This window comes from Oncorhynchus mykiss, chromosome 28, assembly GCF_013265735.2.
Source record: "Oncorhynchus mykiss isolate Arlee chromosome 28, USDA_OmykA_1.1, whole genome shotgun sequence".
Classification (NCBI taxonomy): domain Eukaryota; kingdom Metazoa; phylum Chordata; class Actinopteri; order Salmoniformes; family Salmonidae; genus Oncorhynchus; species Oncorhynchus mykiss.
In genome coordinates this window covers 21852047-21864187 of record NC_048592.1, presented here as the reverse complement: position 1 = coordinate 21864187, position 12141 = coordinate 21852047, and the positions used below count along the sequence as shown (strand labels likewise).

Below are 12141 nucleotides of genomic sequence, written 5' to 3'. Positions count from 1 at the left end.
TTAAGGGGTTGTGGTATATGACCAATATACCACTGCTAAAAGCTGTATCCAGACACTTTGCGTTGCTGTCCCCCCTTTCAGCATCAGGGAACACCGCTGTGCACCCCTAGACTATTTCTATGGTCACAAGCCCTGTTCATGACACAAGCTGTTCACACCCCTCTTATTGGTGTAGAGAATTTTGCATGTTTAAAGCTATTTTCCTTTCAATTCTATACATTTTGCCATGTCTAATGTGTATTCATGTGATATTTGAGTGACAAAAAAATCACAGCAATATTTATAGGCTAAAAAAACTAAATAAAACGTTCGCTGACATGGGCTAGTTGATCTGGACATTTCTGACAAGTTATAAATAGCTCGCTAAGGTATGCAATGACTAACATGACAAGAGGAAACGATGATGCACTACCCAAGTTCGAAATTGCACTTTGTGCATTCTACTATTACAACTTTCATGAGTACATTTAAAGCCGGACCCCCGTACCCCCACTGCCGAATGTGGTATAGTTCATGCTGAAATCATTCAATGTTTACTCCACTAGGTGGCATCTGGAATCACTTTCCATTCACTGTCAGAAGTGAAATGAGTAGACAGCCTCAATATGTTCAGCCAAGGGATAAGGTCAATGTGATATTACTGCCTCTTTTCTGAAGGACTCACTTCGTTTGTAAATTATGTCTGAGTGTTGGAGTGTGCAACTGGCTAGTTGTAAATGAAAAAAACTAGAAAATGTGGCCGTCTGCTTTGCTTAGTATTAGGAATTTAAAACGATATATACCTGTAAAACGTTTTGTACCTGTACTTTTACTTTTGATACTTAAGTATATTTTAGCAATTACATTTACTTTGATACTTAAGTGTATTTAAAACCAAATAATTTTAGACTTTCACTCAAGTAGTATTTTACTGGGTGACTTTTACTTTTACTTGAGTCATTTCCTATTAACGTATCTTTCTTTACCTTTACTCCAGTATGACAACTGGGTACATTTCCCACCACTGCTATTCTATCAGAGCACGTCACACGTATTATTCTATATCAACATGACATGGATATTCACGATTAAATATATATTTGCTCACGTACCTTGTTAGTATGATTTTGTCTTAAAAATTACAATGTAACCAGTATTTTAGGAATTAAATTACATGTAATAAAATAAAAACAGCAATCAACGAACAGCACTTTATCACAAGGATGACCAGGGATGTTCTCTTGATAAGTATGTGAATTGAACAATTTTTCTCTCCTGCTAAGCATTCAAAATGTGACGAGTACCTCTGGCTGTCAGGAAAAATGTATGGAGTAAAACGTACATCATTTTCTTTAGGAATGCAGTGAAGTAAAAGTTGTCAAAAATATAAATAGTAAAATAATGTACAGATACCCCAAAAAACGACTTAAGTAGTACTTTAAACTATTTTTACCTAAGTACTTTACACCGCTGTATGATAGTGTTGTTGCTCTGATAATGTGAAAAAAAATGTATTGTCTATTTTATATGACAGGTTTAAACCGTCTGTCTCTCAAAAAAAAATCATATCATTCAACAGCAGTATAATCAATACAGTCACGTGACTGGATACATTGTTCATGAGGACGTTCAGTATTTCACACACACATAAAAATCACATTTATTGTTTCAATCAGCTTTGATTGAGAAGTATTTCGAGCAAATATGGTTGGTTCATTTGAGGAATGAGCCACCTATTCACCCGCCCACTTCTGTGACGTCAGGGACAGTTTATATAGCTGCGGAATTTTCAGCCCGGGCATGTCAGATGTATACGAGTTGGAGTTCAGGATACAACACCGCTAAAAGGATTAATTGTTAGATCTGAGGATTGTTGTAGAATATCTATTTTTTTGGATGAATGAATACTGCGTGTTTTACCACCTCTCAGCGTACTTCATGTCTCACGATGAATCCGGATCTATTCAAACCTTGTCCAGAACATGGCCAAGTTATTCTTCCTACTAAACCGAACAAGACAAAATCGGAACAAATCAAACCAGATCTCGCCCAGGTGGTGACTGATTCCAAGACAGGAAAATCTTACAGCAAAGGAAAGCTTCTGGGAAAGGTATATTATTATATCAATTTGTTCTATGTGCTGCTATGTATCGCACACAAATCAATTATTTAGACACCGTTCTGTTGACAATGTGTCTTGATGGTAGTATGAAGAGATTGGCTATTGCTGCGTCAGTGTTACAACGTGGCAACTTTCATTCATTGGCATGATTTATTCCCGGTTGGTTCGCATGTTCTGTAAGACAGGGCTGGCTACACGTTAACCTCAAATGTGATTGTTTCAATGCGGAATGATGACCACGTGCTGGGTATGACAAACTCTCTTCCAGCTTCATTAATTCTCTAGCTGGGTTAGTAGCGAGGTATAATCTAGGCTATCGAGATTCTCTTCTGACTTTATTTTGAGGTCATTGGTAGGCTATCTCCCAGCCGCCTTAATTATTATTATTTTTTTAAATAAGCCGTCCATGAGGATAGTTCAGGTTCTTTTGCCAGTTGTAATGATGCGATGTAACGCCGGACTTGTCACTGATAATTAATTAGTTGATAAAATGTCCATATTCTAAATGCATCTTGTATCATGATACAATGTATCAACACAGCGCGGTGTCAAAAAAATCTTCGCCTGTCTGCTGCCGCATGAGGAGGAAAATTTTTTTGTTAAAATGCTGCAGTCGCATTATCCTAATTCGAATTGCATTTCATTATAAACAAATGAAATGCATGGAAAGACATGTCGCTGTAAACAGCTATTTTTATGGTTCAGATTATGGCCGATACTGATTTGTAGTGTGTTTTTACTTCAAAGGGTGGCTTTGCACGATGCTATGAAATGACAGACCTTTCCAGCAACAAAATGTATGCTGTGAAGGTGATACCACAGAGCAGGGTGTCAAAACCTCATCAGAGGGATAAGGTAAGGACACATTTCATTGTCAATCATCTGCAGACTTAACTCCTTTCCAAAAATGCTTAGTCTTTATTCCTACTGATATTTTGGGTGCCTGTTTTATTACTCTTCTGACAGATAACAAATGAAATCGAACTTCACAAAACCCTACATCACAAACATGTGGTGAAGTTCTCCCATCACTTCGAAGACCAAGACAACATCTATATTTTCCTTGAGCTCTGCAGTAGAAAGGTGAGCTGTGCGCTTGCTTTGGTCTGTGGTGGTACAGCTTGTGCAGACATTCTGAAGGGTGTTCACTGGGTACTGACAGCACTCTGACCTTGTCTTTGTAGTCCCTGGCACACATTTGGAAAGCAAGACACACACTGACAGACCCAGAAGTGCGCTACTACCTCCGGCAGATCATATCTGGGCTGAAGTACCTTCACAACAGAGGCATCCTTCACAGGGATCTCAAATTAGGTGTGTACGGGTGATTTGTGGAATAGGATGTATCGTTGGATTATTTTACCACAATGGTGGTGCTCTCTGAACTCTCATTCAGTTCAGTTTGAAAATCTCAATGGCATGTTTTGAATTTGTCATTATTTGGTTGTACTTTTATATCAAAGCACTTCAAACTATTCCTCGTGTGAGGCCTGGGAAAACTGACTTGACAAATGTTGCCCTTGCAGGCAATTTCTTTGTGAATGAGAACATGGAGTTGCGTTTGGGAGACTTTGGGCTTGCTGCGAAGTTAGAAACAGTCGAGCAGAGGAAGAAGTAAGTCATCTGGTGGCATGTGTCCCATTCCTTTGAATATTCAGGTTTCCTTCAAAGCCAATCCGAGGTGAACAACGACTCTAATGCAAATGGTTTCTCCTCAGAACAATCTGTGGAACGCCAAACTACCTTGCCCCCGAGGTGTTGAACAGGCAGGGCCATGGAACCGAGTCTGACGTCTGGTCACTAGGTTGTGTAATGTAAGTATACTTGGAATGGTTGTCCTTTGGTGTCCATCGTATTTGACTAAGTGCGTACTTGTCACATTTCGCTCTATGGTGCTACAGCTCCTACTTAGGCCTTGAATGTAAATTATATACACAATTGAGTTTATTCAAATGGTTTAAGTTAGAGGTCGACCGAATAATTGGAATAGCCGATTTTAATTAGGGCCGATTTCAAGTTTTCAAAACAATAGGAAATCTGTATTTTTGGACACGGATTTGGCCTCCCCCTTAACACTTATTTAATCTTTATTTAACTAGGCAAATCAGTTAAGAACACATTCTTATTGTCAATGATGGCCTAGGAGCGGTGGGTTAACTGCCTCGTTCAGGGGCAGAACGACAGATTTTCACCTTGTCAGCTTGGGATTCAATCTTGCAACCTTACAGTTAACTAGTCCAACGCTCTAACCACATGCCTCTCATTGCACTCCACGAGGAGCCTGCCTTTTACGCGAATGCAGTAAGCCAAGGTAAGTTGCTAGCTAGAATTAAAGTTATCTTTTAAAAAACAATCAATCATAATCTCTAGTTAACTACACGTGGTTGATATTACTAGTTTTTCTAGTGTGTCCTGCGTTGCATATAATTGATGCGGTGCGTATCGTTGCTCCAATGTGTACCTAATCATGAACACCAATGCCTTTCTTAAAATTAATACACAGAAGTATATATTTTTAAACCTGCATATTTAGCTAAAAGAAATCCAGGTTAGCAGGCAACATTAACCAGGTGAAATTGTGTCACTTCTCTTGCATTCATTGCACGCAGTCAGTGTATATGCAACAGTTTGGGCCGCCTAATTTGCCAGAATTTTACGTAATTATGACAACATTGAAGCTTGTGCAGTGTAACAGGAATATTTAGACGAATGGATGCCACCCCTTAGATAAAATACGTAACGGTTCCGTATTTCACTGAAATAATTAACTTCTTGTTTTCGAGAGTTTCCGGATTCGACCATATTAATGACCAAAAGGGCTCATATTTCTGTGTTATAACTAAGTCTATGATTTGTTAGAGCAGTCTGAGCGATGGTAGGCAGCAGCAGGCTCGTAAGCATTCATTCAAACAGCACTTTCGTGCGGTTTGCCAACAGCTCTTCGTTTTGCGTCAAGCATTGCTCTGTTTATGACTTCAAGCCTATCAACTCCTGAGATTAGGCTGGTGTAACTGATGTGAAATGCCTAGCCAGTTAGCGGGGTGCGCGCTAATAGCGTTTCAAACGTCACTCTGAGACTTGGAGTAGTTGTTCCCTTTGCTCTGCATGGGTAACGCTGCTTCGAGGGTGGCTGTTGTCGTTGTGTTCCTGGTTTGAGCCCAGATAGGAGCGAGGAGAGGGACAGAAGCTATACTGTTACACTGGCAATACTATAGTGTCTATAAGAACATCCAATAGTCAAAGGTATATGAAATACAAATGGTATAGAGTCCTATAATAACTACAACCTAAAACTTCTTACTTGGGAGTATTGAAGACTCATGTTAAAAGGAACCACCAGCTTTCATATGTTCTCATGTTCTGAGCAAGAAACTTAAAAGTTAGCTTTCTTACATGGCACATATTGCACTTTCACTTCAACTTTGTTTCTGCGTTATTTAAACCAAATTGAACATGTTTCATTTATTTGAGGCTTAATTGATTTTATTAATAAGTTAAAATAAGTGTTCATTCAGTATTGTAATTGTCATTATTAAAAAATTGGCCGATGAATCATTATCGGCTTTTTTTGGTCTGCCAATAATCTGTATTCGCATTGAAAAATCTTAATCGGTCGACCTCTAGTTTAAGGGTGATGAGGTAGACCATGGGTAAGCGTGTTTAGGTTTTATAACATTCCTCAAATAGAGGAATGTGTCAACAGTTTAAATCAACTGGCTGTGCGGCGACTTAATATTTTGATTTGCTTCAACCAGGTACACACTGATGTGCGGGAACCCTCCCTTTGAAACCCTTGACCTGAAGGAGACATACAAGTGTATCAAGGAGGTGAAATACAACCTGCCCTCGACCCTGTCTCCTGCGGCTCAGAAGCTCATCTCTGGCATTTTGCAGAAGGACCCCAGTGACCGCCTTACACTAGACCAAATCCTGAACCACCAATTCTTCACCAAGGTATGTGGCCCATGCCCTGGAATTAGGCGTGACTTTACAGCACCAATTCCCAAAGCTTTCTACTTATTGGATTATATTTTTAGCCCCCTCCAATGCCTTGATTTGTACTTGTATTTTGAATGACATTCCAATTGCATTATGCTTCATCTTTAGATGCAATTTGTGTACAATTGGAGGGCTGAGCCTTGGATATGAAGTGTACTTTCTAGAGCCACACTAGGAATAACAGCACGTGCCCATTGACTAGAGTGACTTGAGAGAATGGCAGTATTAATTGCGCTAAGTGGTTGCTTGAATTGCTGACCTTGCAGTTTCCCCGATCTAAACTTTTTTTTTTTTCAGGCTTTCACCCCGGATAAACTGCCTCCCAGCAGCTGTGTGACAGTGCCAGAGCTCAACCCGCCCAGCCCTGCCAAGAGGTTTTTCACAAAGATGGCCAAGAGTCTCTTTGGCAAGAGAAAATCCAAAGGTAAGCTTTGTGGCAAGTCATGACTGACCTTCAAAAGGCTGCAGTTTAACCCAAGGATTAACTATTGAATCAGGGTATAATTTAACACGTTTGGTTTTATAGTGGAGAAGAACCATTGTGAAGAGCGAGAGAGCATCTCCAAGCTTGTGTCAGGCATCGTCAAATGCTCCATCAGTCGCCAGATGAGTTACAAAACAGTTTGCACCGATGAGGTATGTATTTTGAAGGATGGATTATTTTTAGCATAAGCTAAACTTTTCTATAGTGCAGGCTAGACTTAAGGTTAATTACTTTCAAACAATTCAGCAGTGTTGCTTGTTAGCTGAGATGAAGCAAGAGACCTAGACCATCAAGGGACTGTCAGAGGGCAGCCATAGTAGTGGATGTCTTAGAATAGTGTTGTACTGTACTTAGCAGAATCCCATTTCAGCCAGACAATCTATGGGGAGATTCTGGGTGATGGCTTGATCCATCTTTTAAAAGGTTTGTGAATCAGGCCTGTGGAACGAAATGCAATTGCATATGCACTCTGTAAATCATAGTTCTCCCAGCCTCCTGGCATCTGTAGCGGTCATTCAATACAACAAACTGCATTTGGCTCATGTGCCATTCTTTGTAAGGAAGGACAACTGCTCATGACCGCTGTTTCCTCTTTCAGGCTCCCCCTCCCACGGTAGGCCAGCAAGTCAGCTCTGGTCTGCTGGATACACCAGCTGAGGAGGAGTCCAGGAAGTCTGCAGCATCACGCTCCTTTAAAGGCACGGTGGCCAGCAGTACAGAACGTAAGTCACTACTCGGCTTCAGTTTGATGAACCTCAATTGCTGAACGTGATGCTTTAAATGTGGTGATGTGCCAATAATGGACCACTAACAGATCTCTTCCATATGTATAGCCGAGACAGCTTTTAATCTACATGGATTATATTTAAGTGGCATAAGTAGTTGAATCAGTTTGCCAGACTGTCACACTGTTGGTGGGGATTTCAACTAAACTTCACCCTCCCCTCTCTCAAGCGTGTGAAGATGGCCTTACCCCTGCGTCTATAGCGGAGTCGGCCATGAAGGTCCTCAACAGCTGTTTGTCTGCCATGCCTGCAGGTGAGCTTTAAGCCTCTCCACAAACTATTCTAGTACAATACTTCAAATGGCATTTAAACAAGTTGATTATACAGAAATATTCTATTACTGAGACATTTCTAAATGAGTGTCTTCCTCTCTAGCTACAAGAAACCCACCATGTCTTTCCAGGCCCAAATCCTTTATCTGGGTCACAAAGTGGGTTGATTATTCCAACAAATATGGCTTTGGCTACCAGCTCTCCAATCAAAACATTGGTGTGCTTTTCAATGAGGGGACACACTTGAGTCTGTGTGATCAACGCAAGTAAGTCCTTTTCAACTTGATAAATTATATTCAAGCAGTTATTAGCCTTAGTTTATTGATTTGCCAACCTGTATTCTGCTGGTTTATTGTAGCCTTTTCAATGTCTCAAACCCTCGTCTCGTTTAATGCATCGCCATTGTCTTCCCCACAGGACTGTGCACTACTGCCTGACCAACAACAAACACTTCACCTTCCAGGCCAGTGCTTTACCAGAGCAGCTCTGTAGTCAGAAGCAGATCGTGGAGCTGATGGCCAACTACATGGAACAGAACCTCATGGAGGTGAGGCATTGAAGGTTCTCTATTAACCACCTTATCAGGGCATGACTGATCAGGGTGTACAGTGCCTTGACAAAGTATTCACCCCCTCTGCTTTTCCTATTTTGTTGCATTACAACCAGTCTATAAAATAGATTTTTATTTGGATTTCATTTAACGGACATATACAAAATAGTCCAAATCGGTCAAGTGAAATTAGAAAATGAACTTGTTTAAAATAAAAACAGAAGTGGTGTGCATATGTATTCACCCCCTAATAAGATCTGGTGCAAACAATTACCTTCAGAAATTGCATAATTAGTTTGCACACAGGTGGACTTGATTTAAGGGTCACATGCTCTGTCACATGATCTCAGTGTATATATACACCTGTTCTGAAAGGCCCCAGATTCTGCAAGGGGCACCACAAAGCAAGCGACACCATGAAGACCAAGGAGCTCTCAACAGGTCAGGGACAAAGTTGTGGACAAGTTCAGATAAGGGTTGGGTTATTTTTTTATAACCCAACTTTGAAAATACCACAGAGCACGACTAAATCAGTATAAAAAAAATTGAATGAATATGGCACCACAACAAACCTGCCAAGAGGACTGCCCACAAACTCATGGACCAGGCAAGGAGGGCATTAATCATGAGACCAAAGATAACCCCGAAGGAGCTGCAAAGCTCCACAGCAGAGATTGGAGTATCTGTCCATAGGACCACTGAGCCGTACACTCCACAGAGCTGGGCTTTACAGAAGAGTGCCTAGAAAAAAATGCATTGAAAGACAAAAGGAACACGTTTTGTTCGCCAAAAGGTATGTGGGACACTCCCCAAACATATGGAAGAAGGTACTCTTGTCAGACAAGACTAAAATGTAGCTTTTGGCATGTCTGGTGCAAACCCAACACCTCAAGAACACCATCACAACTGTGAAGAATGGTGGTGGCAGCATCATGCTGTGGGGACGTTTTTCATTGGCAGGGACTAGGAAACTGGTCATAATTGAAGGAATGATGGATGGCGCTAAATACAGGGAAATTCTTGAGGGATACCTGTTTCAGTCTTCCAGACATGTGAGACTGGGATGGAGGGTCACCTTCCATCAGGACAATGACCCTAAGCATACTGTTAAAGCAATAAGTTATTTAAGGGGAAATATGTCTTGGAATGGCCTTGTCAAAGTCCAAACCTCAATCCAATTGAGAATCTGTGGTATGACTTAAAGAGCTGTACACCAGCAGAACCCATCCAACTTGAAGGAGCTGGAGCAGTTTTTTCTTGAACAATGTAAATGTTTTGCACCTTCAAACTGGTAGGCATGTGTAAATCAAATGTTACAAACTCCCAAAAATCTACTTTAAATCCAGGTTGTAAAGCAGCAAAATAGGATGCATGCCATGGGGTGAGTTCTTTCCCAAGCCACTGTAGTTTTATGATCTAAATGGGGTTGTAATGTAACAAGTTTCTTGTCTCTTCCAGGGTGGCGACCTCCACTGTGAAGACCAGCCTCCCTCCCAGCCGCCACTCCTTCTACAGTGGGTGAAGACCGACCATGCTCTGGTGATGCTCTTCAACAACGGTACCCTGCAGGTAAGGCCTTACAGCCACACTGTCAGTTCCAAAACCCTCTTGTGGTAGCTTAGCACTGTAATTATGCCCCGTGACTTTATTTAACTTCCTCCTCCCCAGGTGAATTTCTACACCGACCACACCAAGATCATCCTGTGCAAGTCCTCCGACTCTTACCTACTGACCTACATCAGCCGCGAACGCGTCTCCTACACATACCTCCTGAGCATGCTGTCAGAAATGGGCTGTTCTGCTGAGCTGAGGCACCGCATGCGCTACGTGGTCCAGCTGCTCCAACATCACGGAGATTCATAATGGTTCCACAGCTCAAGGAAGGTGATGTTGCCCCGAGACGCCAAATTTTTCTCCCCACTAATGGTTAGGATTGGGGGAGGGGATGCTGATCATGGCTCTGTACCTAGGGAAAACTTCACCCCCCAGGGCCATGACTCTGGGCGCCATCCAAGTCTCAACCAACCTGCTGCTTTCTGCTCCCACTGGGAGCAAATGACCAGGAGGCTCTGTTCATTCAGGGAATCCTCCCCAATCTTAGGCTAGTGTCTGGCCTCTTTGGACTATGGTGCCCTTGTTTGTTTTTGAATGAACCTATATTCTGACTACAGTATCACACTACTGGCTTGATTCACTTCATGTACACAAACCTGACCCTGTTCTCTCAGCTCATGCTCAGACCTGATTCTGAAATGGCAGTGGGATCACAAGCTGCCAAGTGACCCCCCCCCCCATGTCAAAACTGTGAAGTTCGTCTTCGCTTTTTTTATGCTTTGACATCGCTTGCCTTTTTTATGATAATTACACTTCACTAATTGGTACACAACAGCATATGGAGGGCAATGGGTGTGACAACTTTCACTTTCTTTGGATTCGCAGTAATTTTACCACTAGTTTTTAGCTATAGATACCAGAAGGTTATTTTTTTTAACCATAACTGGGTAATATAGATTTTTAGTGTTCAGTTGAAAAAGGCTGCGCTACATTGCATTGTTTGGCGAAGGGGATAAAGTGCCTTTGAGGGATGTCTGCCTGTATTGTGCAATAACAGCCCTTTTTGAATGTGGATGTGGTGGCATGAGATGGTCTACGGAGGCAAGGACTTTTTACTTGGAATTGGTTAACTTCAAATGTCTGAATAGCACTAGTGTCACTACCTGGTATAAGCTTTTGATAAAATGGTATATAACCCTGTAATATCAGTATGTAAAAAATAATATATATATAAGTATTGTGTTTATCATACTGTACCATCCTTTGGTTTACATTGCCGTCTCTACCCAGAGTTGGATCCTTAAACTGTGATTCATGAGTGCAAGTATTATACAACTTCCAGGTAATGTCTTGTCAAATCCAATGTTTTGAAAGCATCTGCTTCAGAATCTTTATTTTTGTGCACAATGTCCTGTATTTATTTAATTTAAACATTTATTTATTGTGTAATTGTATGGTCTTGACACATGGGAAATGTTCAATATGATCACTTTTGTGCTATATTGGCGTAAAATAAAGTTTATGGAAATCACATTGGCCTTTTTGAATTATTTGACAATTTGCTTGACTTTAATCTGGAACTACAACTGAATGGTTGCTTTTTTTCCCCATGAGCAAAATGTCTATTCAAGAGCTCAACATTTGACAATGGTGTTGGTGAAATGCAAATCGCAAAAACAAATTCATCCACAAACAAGTGTTGGCCAAACATTAGAATTGATTTTCTGGCCCTAGGAACTAGGAAATTACCAGCATTTTTCCAGGTGAACTAGAATGGTTGTCACTCAGTGCCTACTACTCACACAAGAAACCTATTGGACCAAGGAACAAATGAGGGTTTTTGGAACATGGCAACTGCAAAGTCATCAGGCTGCGAGTCCCACAGATGGCAACTGGCCACCCATGGGTCCGGTCTCCTGTTCTGCCCCACGACCTGATGCACCAGTCTTGCACGGTACATGCTATCGTTGACTTTTCACTGTCTGACAAGATGGCTGCCGGAGTCTGTCCAGTTAACTATCCAGCATGGCTTGCACAAGCTTCTGGACCTTACTGGCTTTAAAAAGATGGCCCTTCCCTGGTCTTCTAGGTGTTCTCTAGCTGGATCTCCTGGACAGGCTACCAAGAAGCTGGCCAGACTGCCCTGAAGCCAACCGCCAAAGTGTTTGTCAGGATGATCGAGTCCCTGCATGAAAGGGTAGTTGCGGTTGCTGGCTCCTGGATGAGGATTATTTTTTAATTTTTCACCTGGTAGGTCAGTTGAACAAGTTAATTTACAACTGCGACCTGGCCAAGATGACGCAAAGCAGTGTGACAGTTACACATGGAATAAACAAGCGTACAGTCAACAAAATGTATATACAGTGTGAGGGCAATAAATAGGCCATAGTAGCGAC

At 41.4% G+C, this 12141-nt stretch overlaps 1 protein-coding gene across 1 annotated transcript; it reads left to right on the top strand.

Annotated features, from left to right (window-relative positions):
- The first annotated feature begins 1756 nt into the window (after positions 1–1756).
- On the top strand, positions 1757–11276 carry plk3 (polo-like kinase 3 (Drosophila)). Its single transcript, XM_021589495.2, has 15 exons — positions 1757–2089; positions 2849–2956; positions 3068–3184; positions 3286–3415; positions 3628–3715; positions 3820–3915; positions 5857–6055; positions 6398–6524; positions 6627–6736; positions 7183–7306; positions 7539–7622; positions 7745–7907; positions 8059–8188; positions 9650–9760; positions 9860–11276. Exons 1-15 carry the CDS (start codon positions 1880–1882, stop codon positions 10052–10054), a joined length of 1992 nt encoding a protein of 663 aa, XP_021445170.1. The 5' UTR covers positions 1757–1879; the 3' UTR covers positions 10055–11276.
- Positions 11277–12141: the final 865 nt, after the last annotated feature.

Excerpts from the sequence above, each read along its gene's own strand:
- plk3 (XM_021589495.2), top strand. The coding sequence starts at position 1,880 with ATGAATACTGCGTGTTTTACCACCTCTCAGCGTACTTCATGTCTCACG. Across the intron at positions 7,908-8,058 it reads AGTCTGTGTGATCAACGCAA|GACTGTGCACTACTGCCTGA; the intron begins GTAAGTCCTTTT and ends TCTTCCCCACAG. Across the intron at positions 9,761-9,859 it reads TCAACAACGGTACCCTGCAG|GTGAATTTCTACACCGACCA; the intron begins GTAAGGCCTTAC and ends CCTCCTCCCCAG.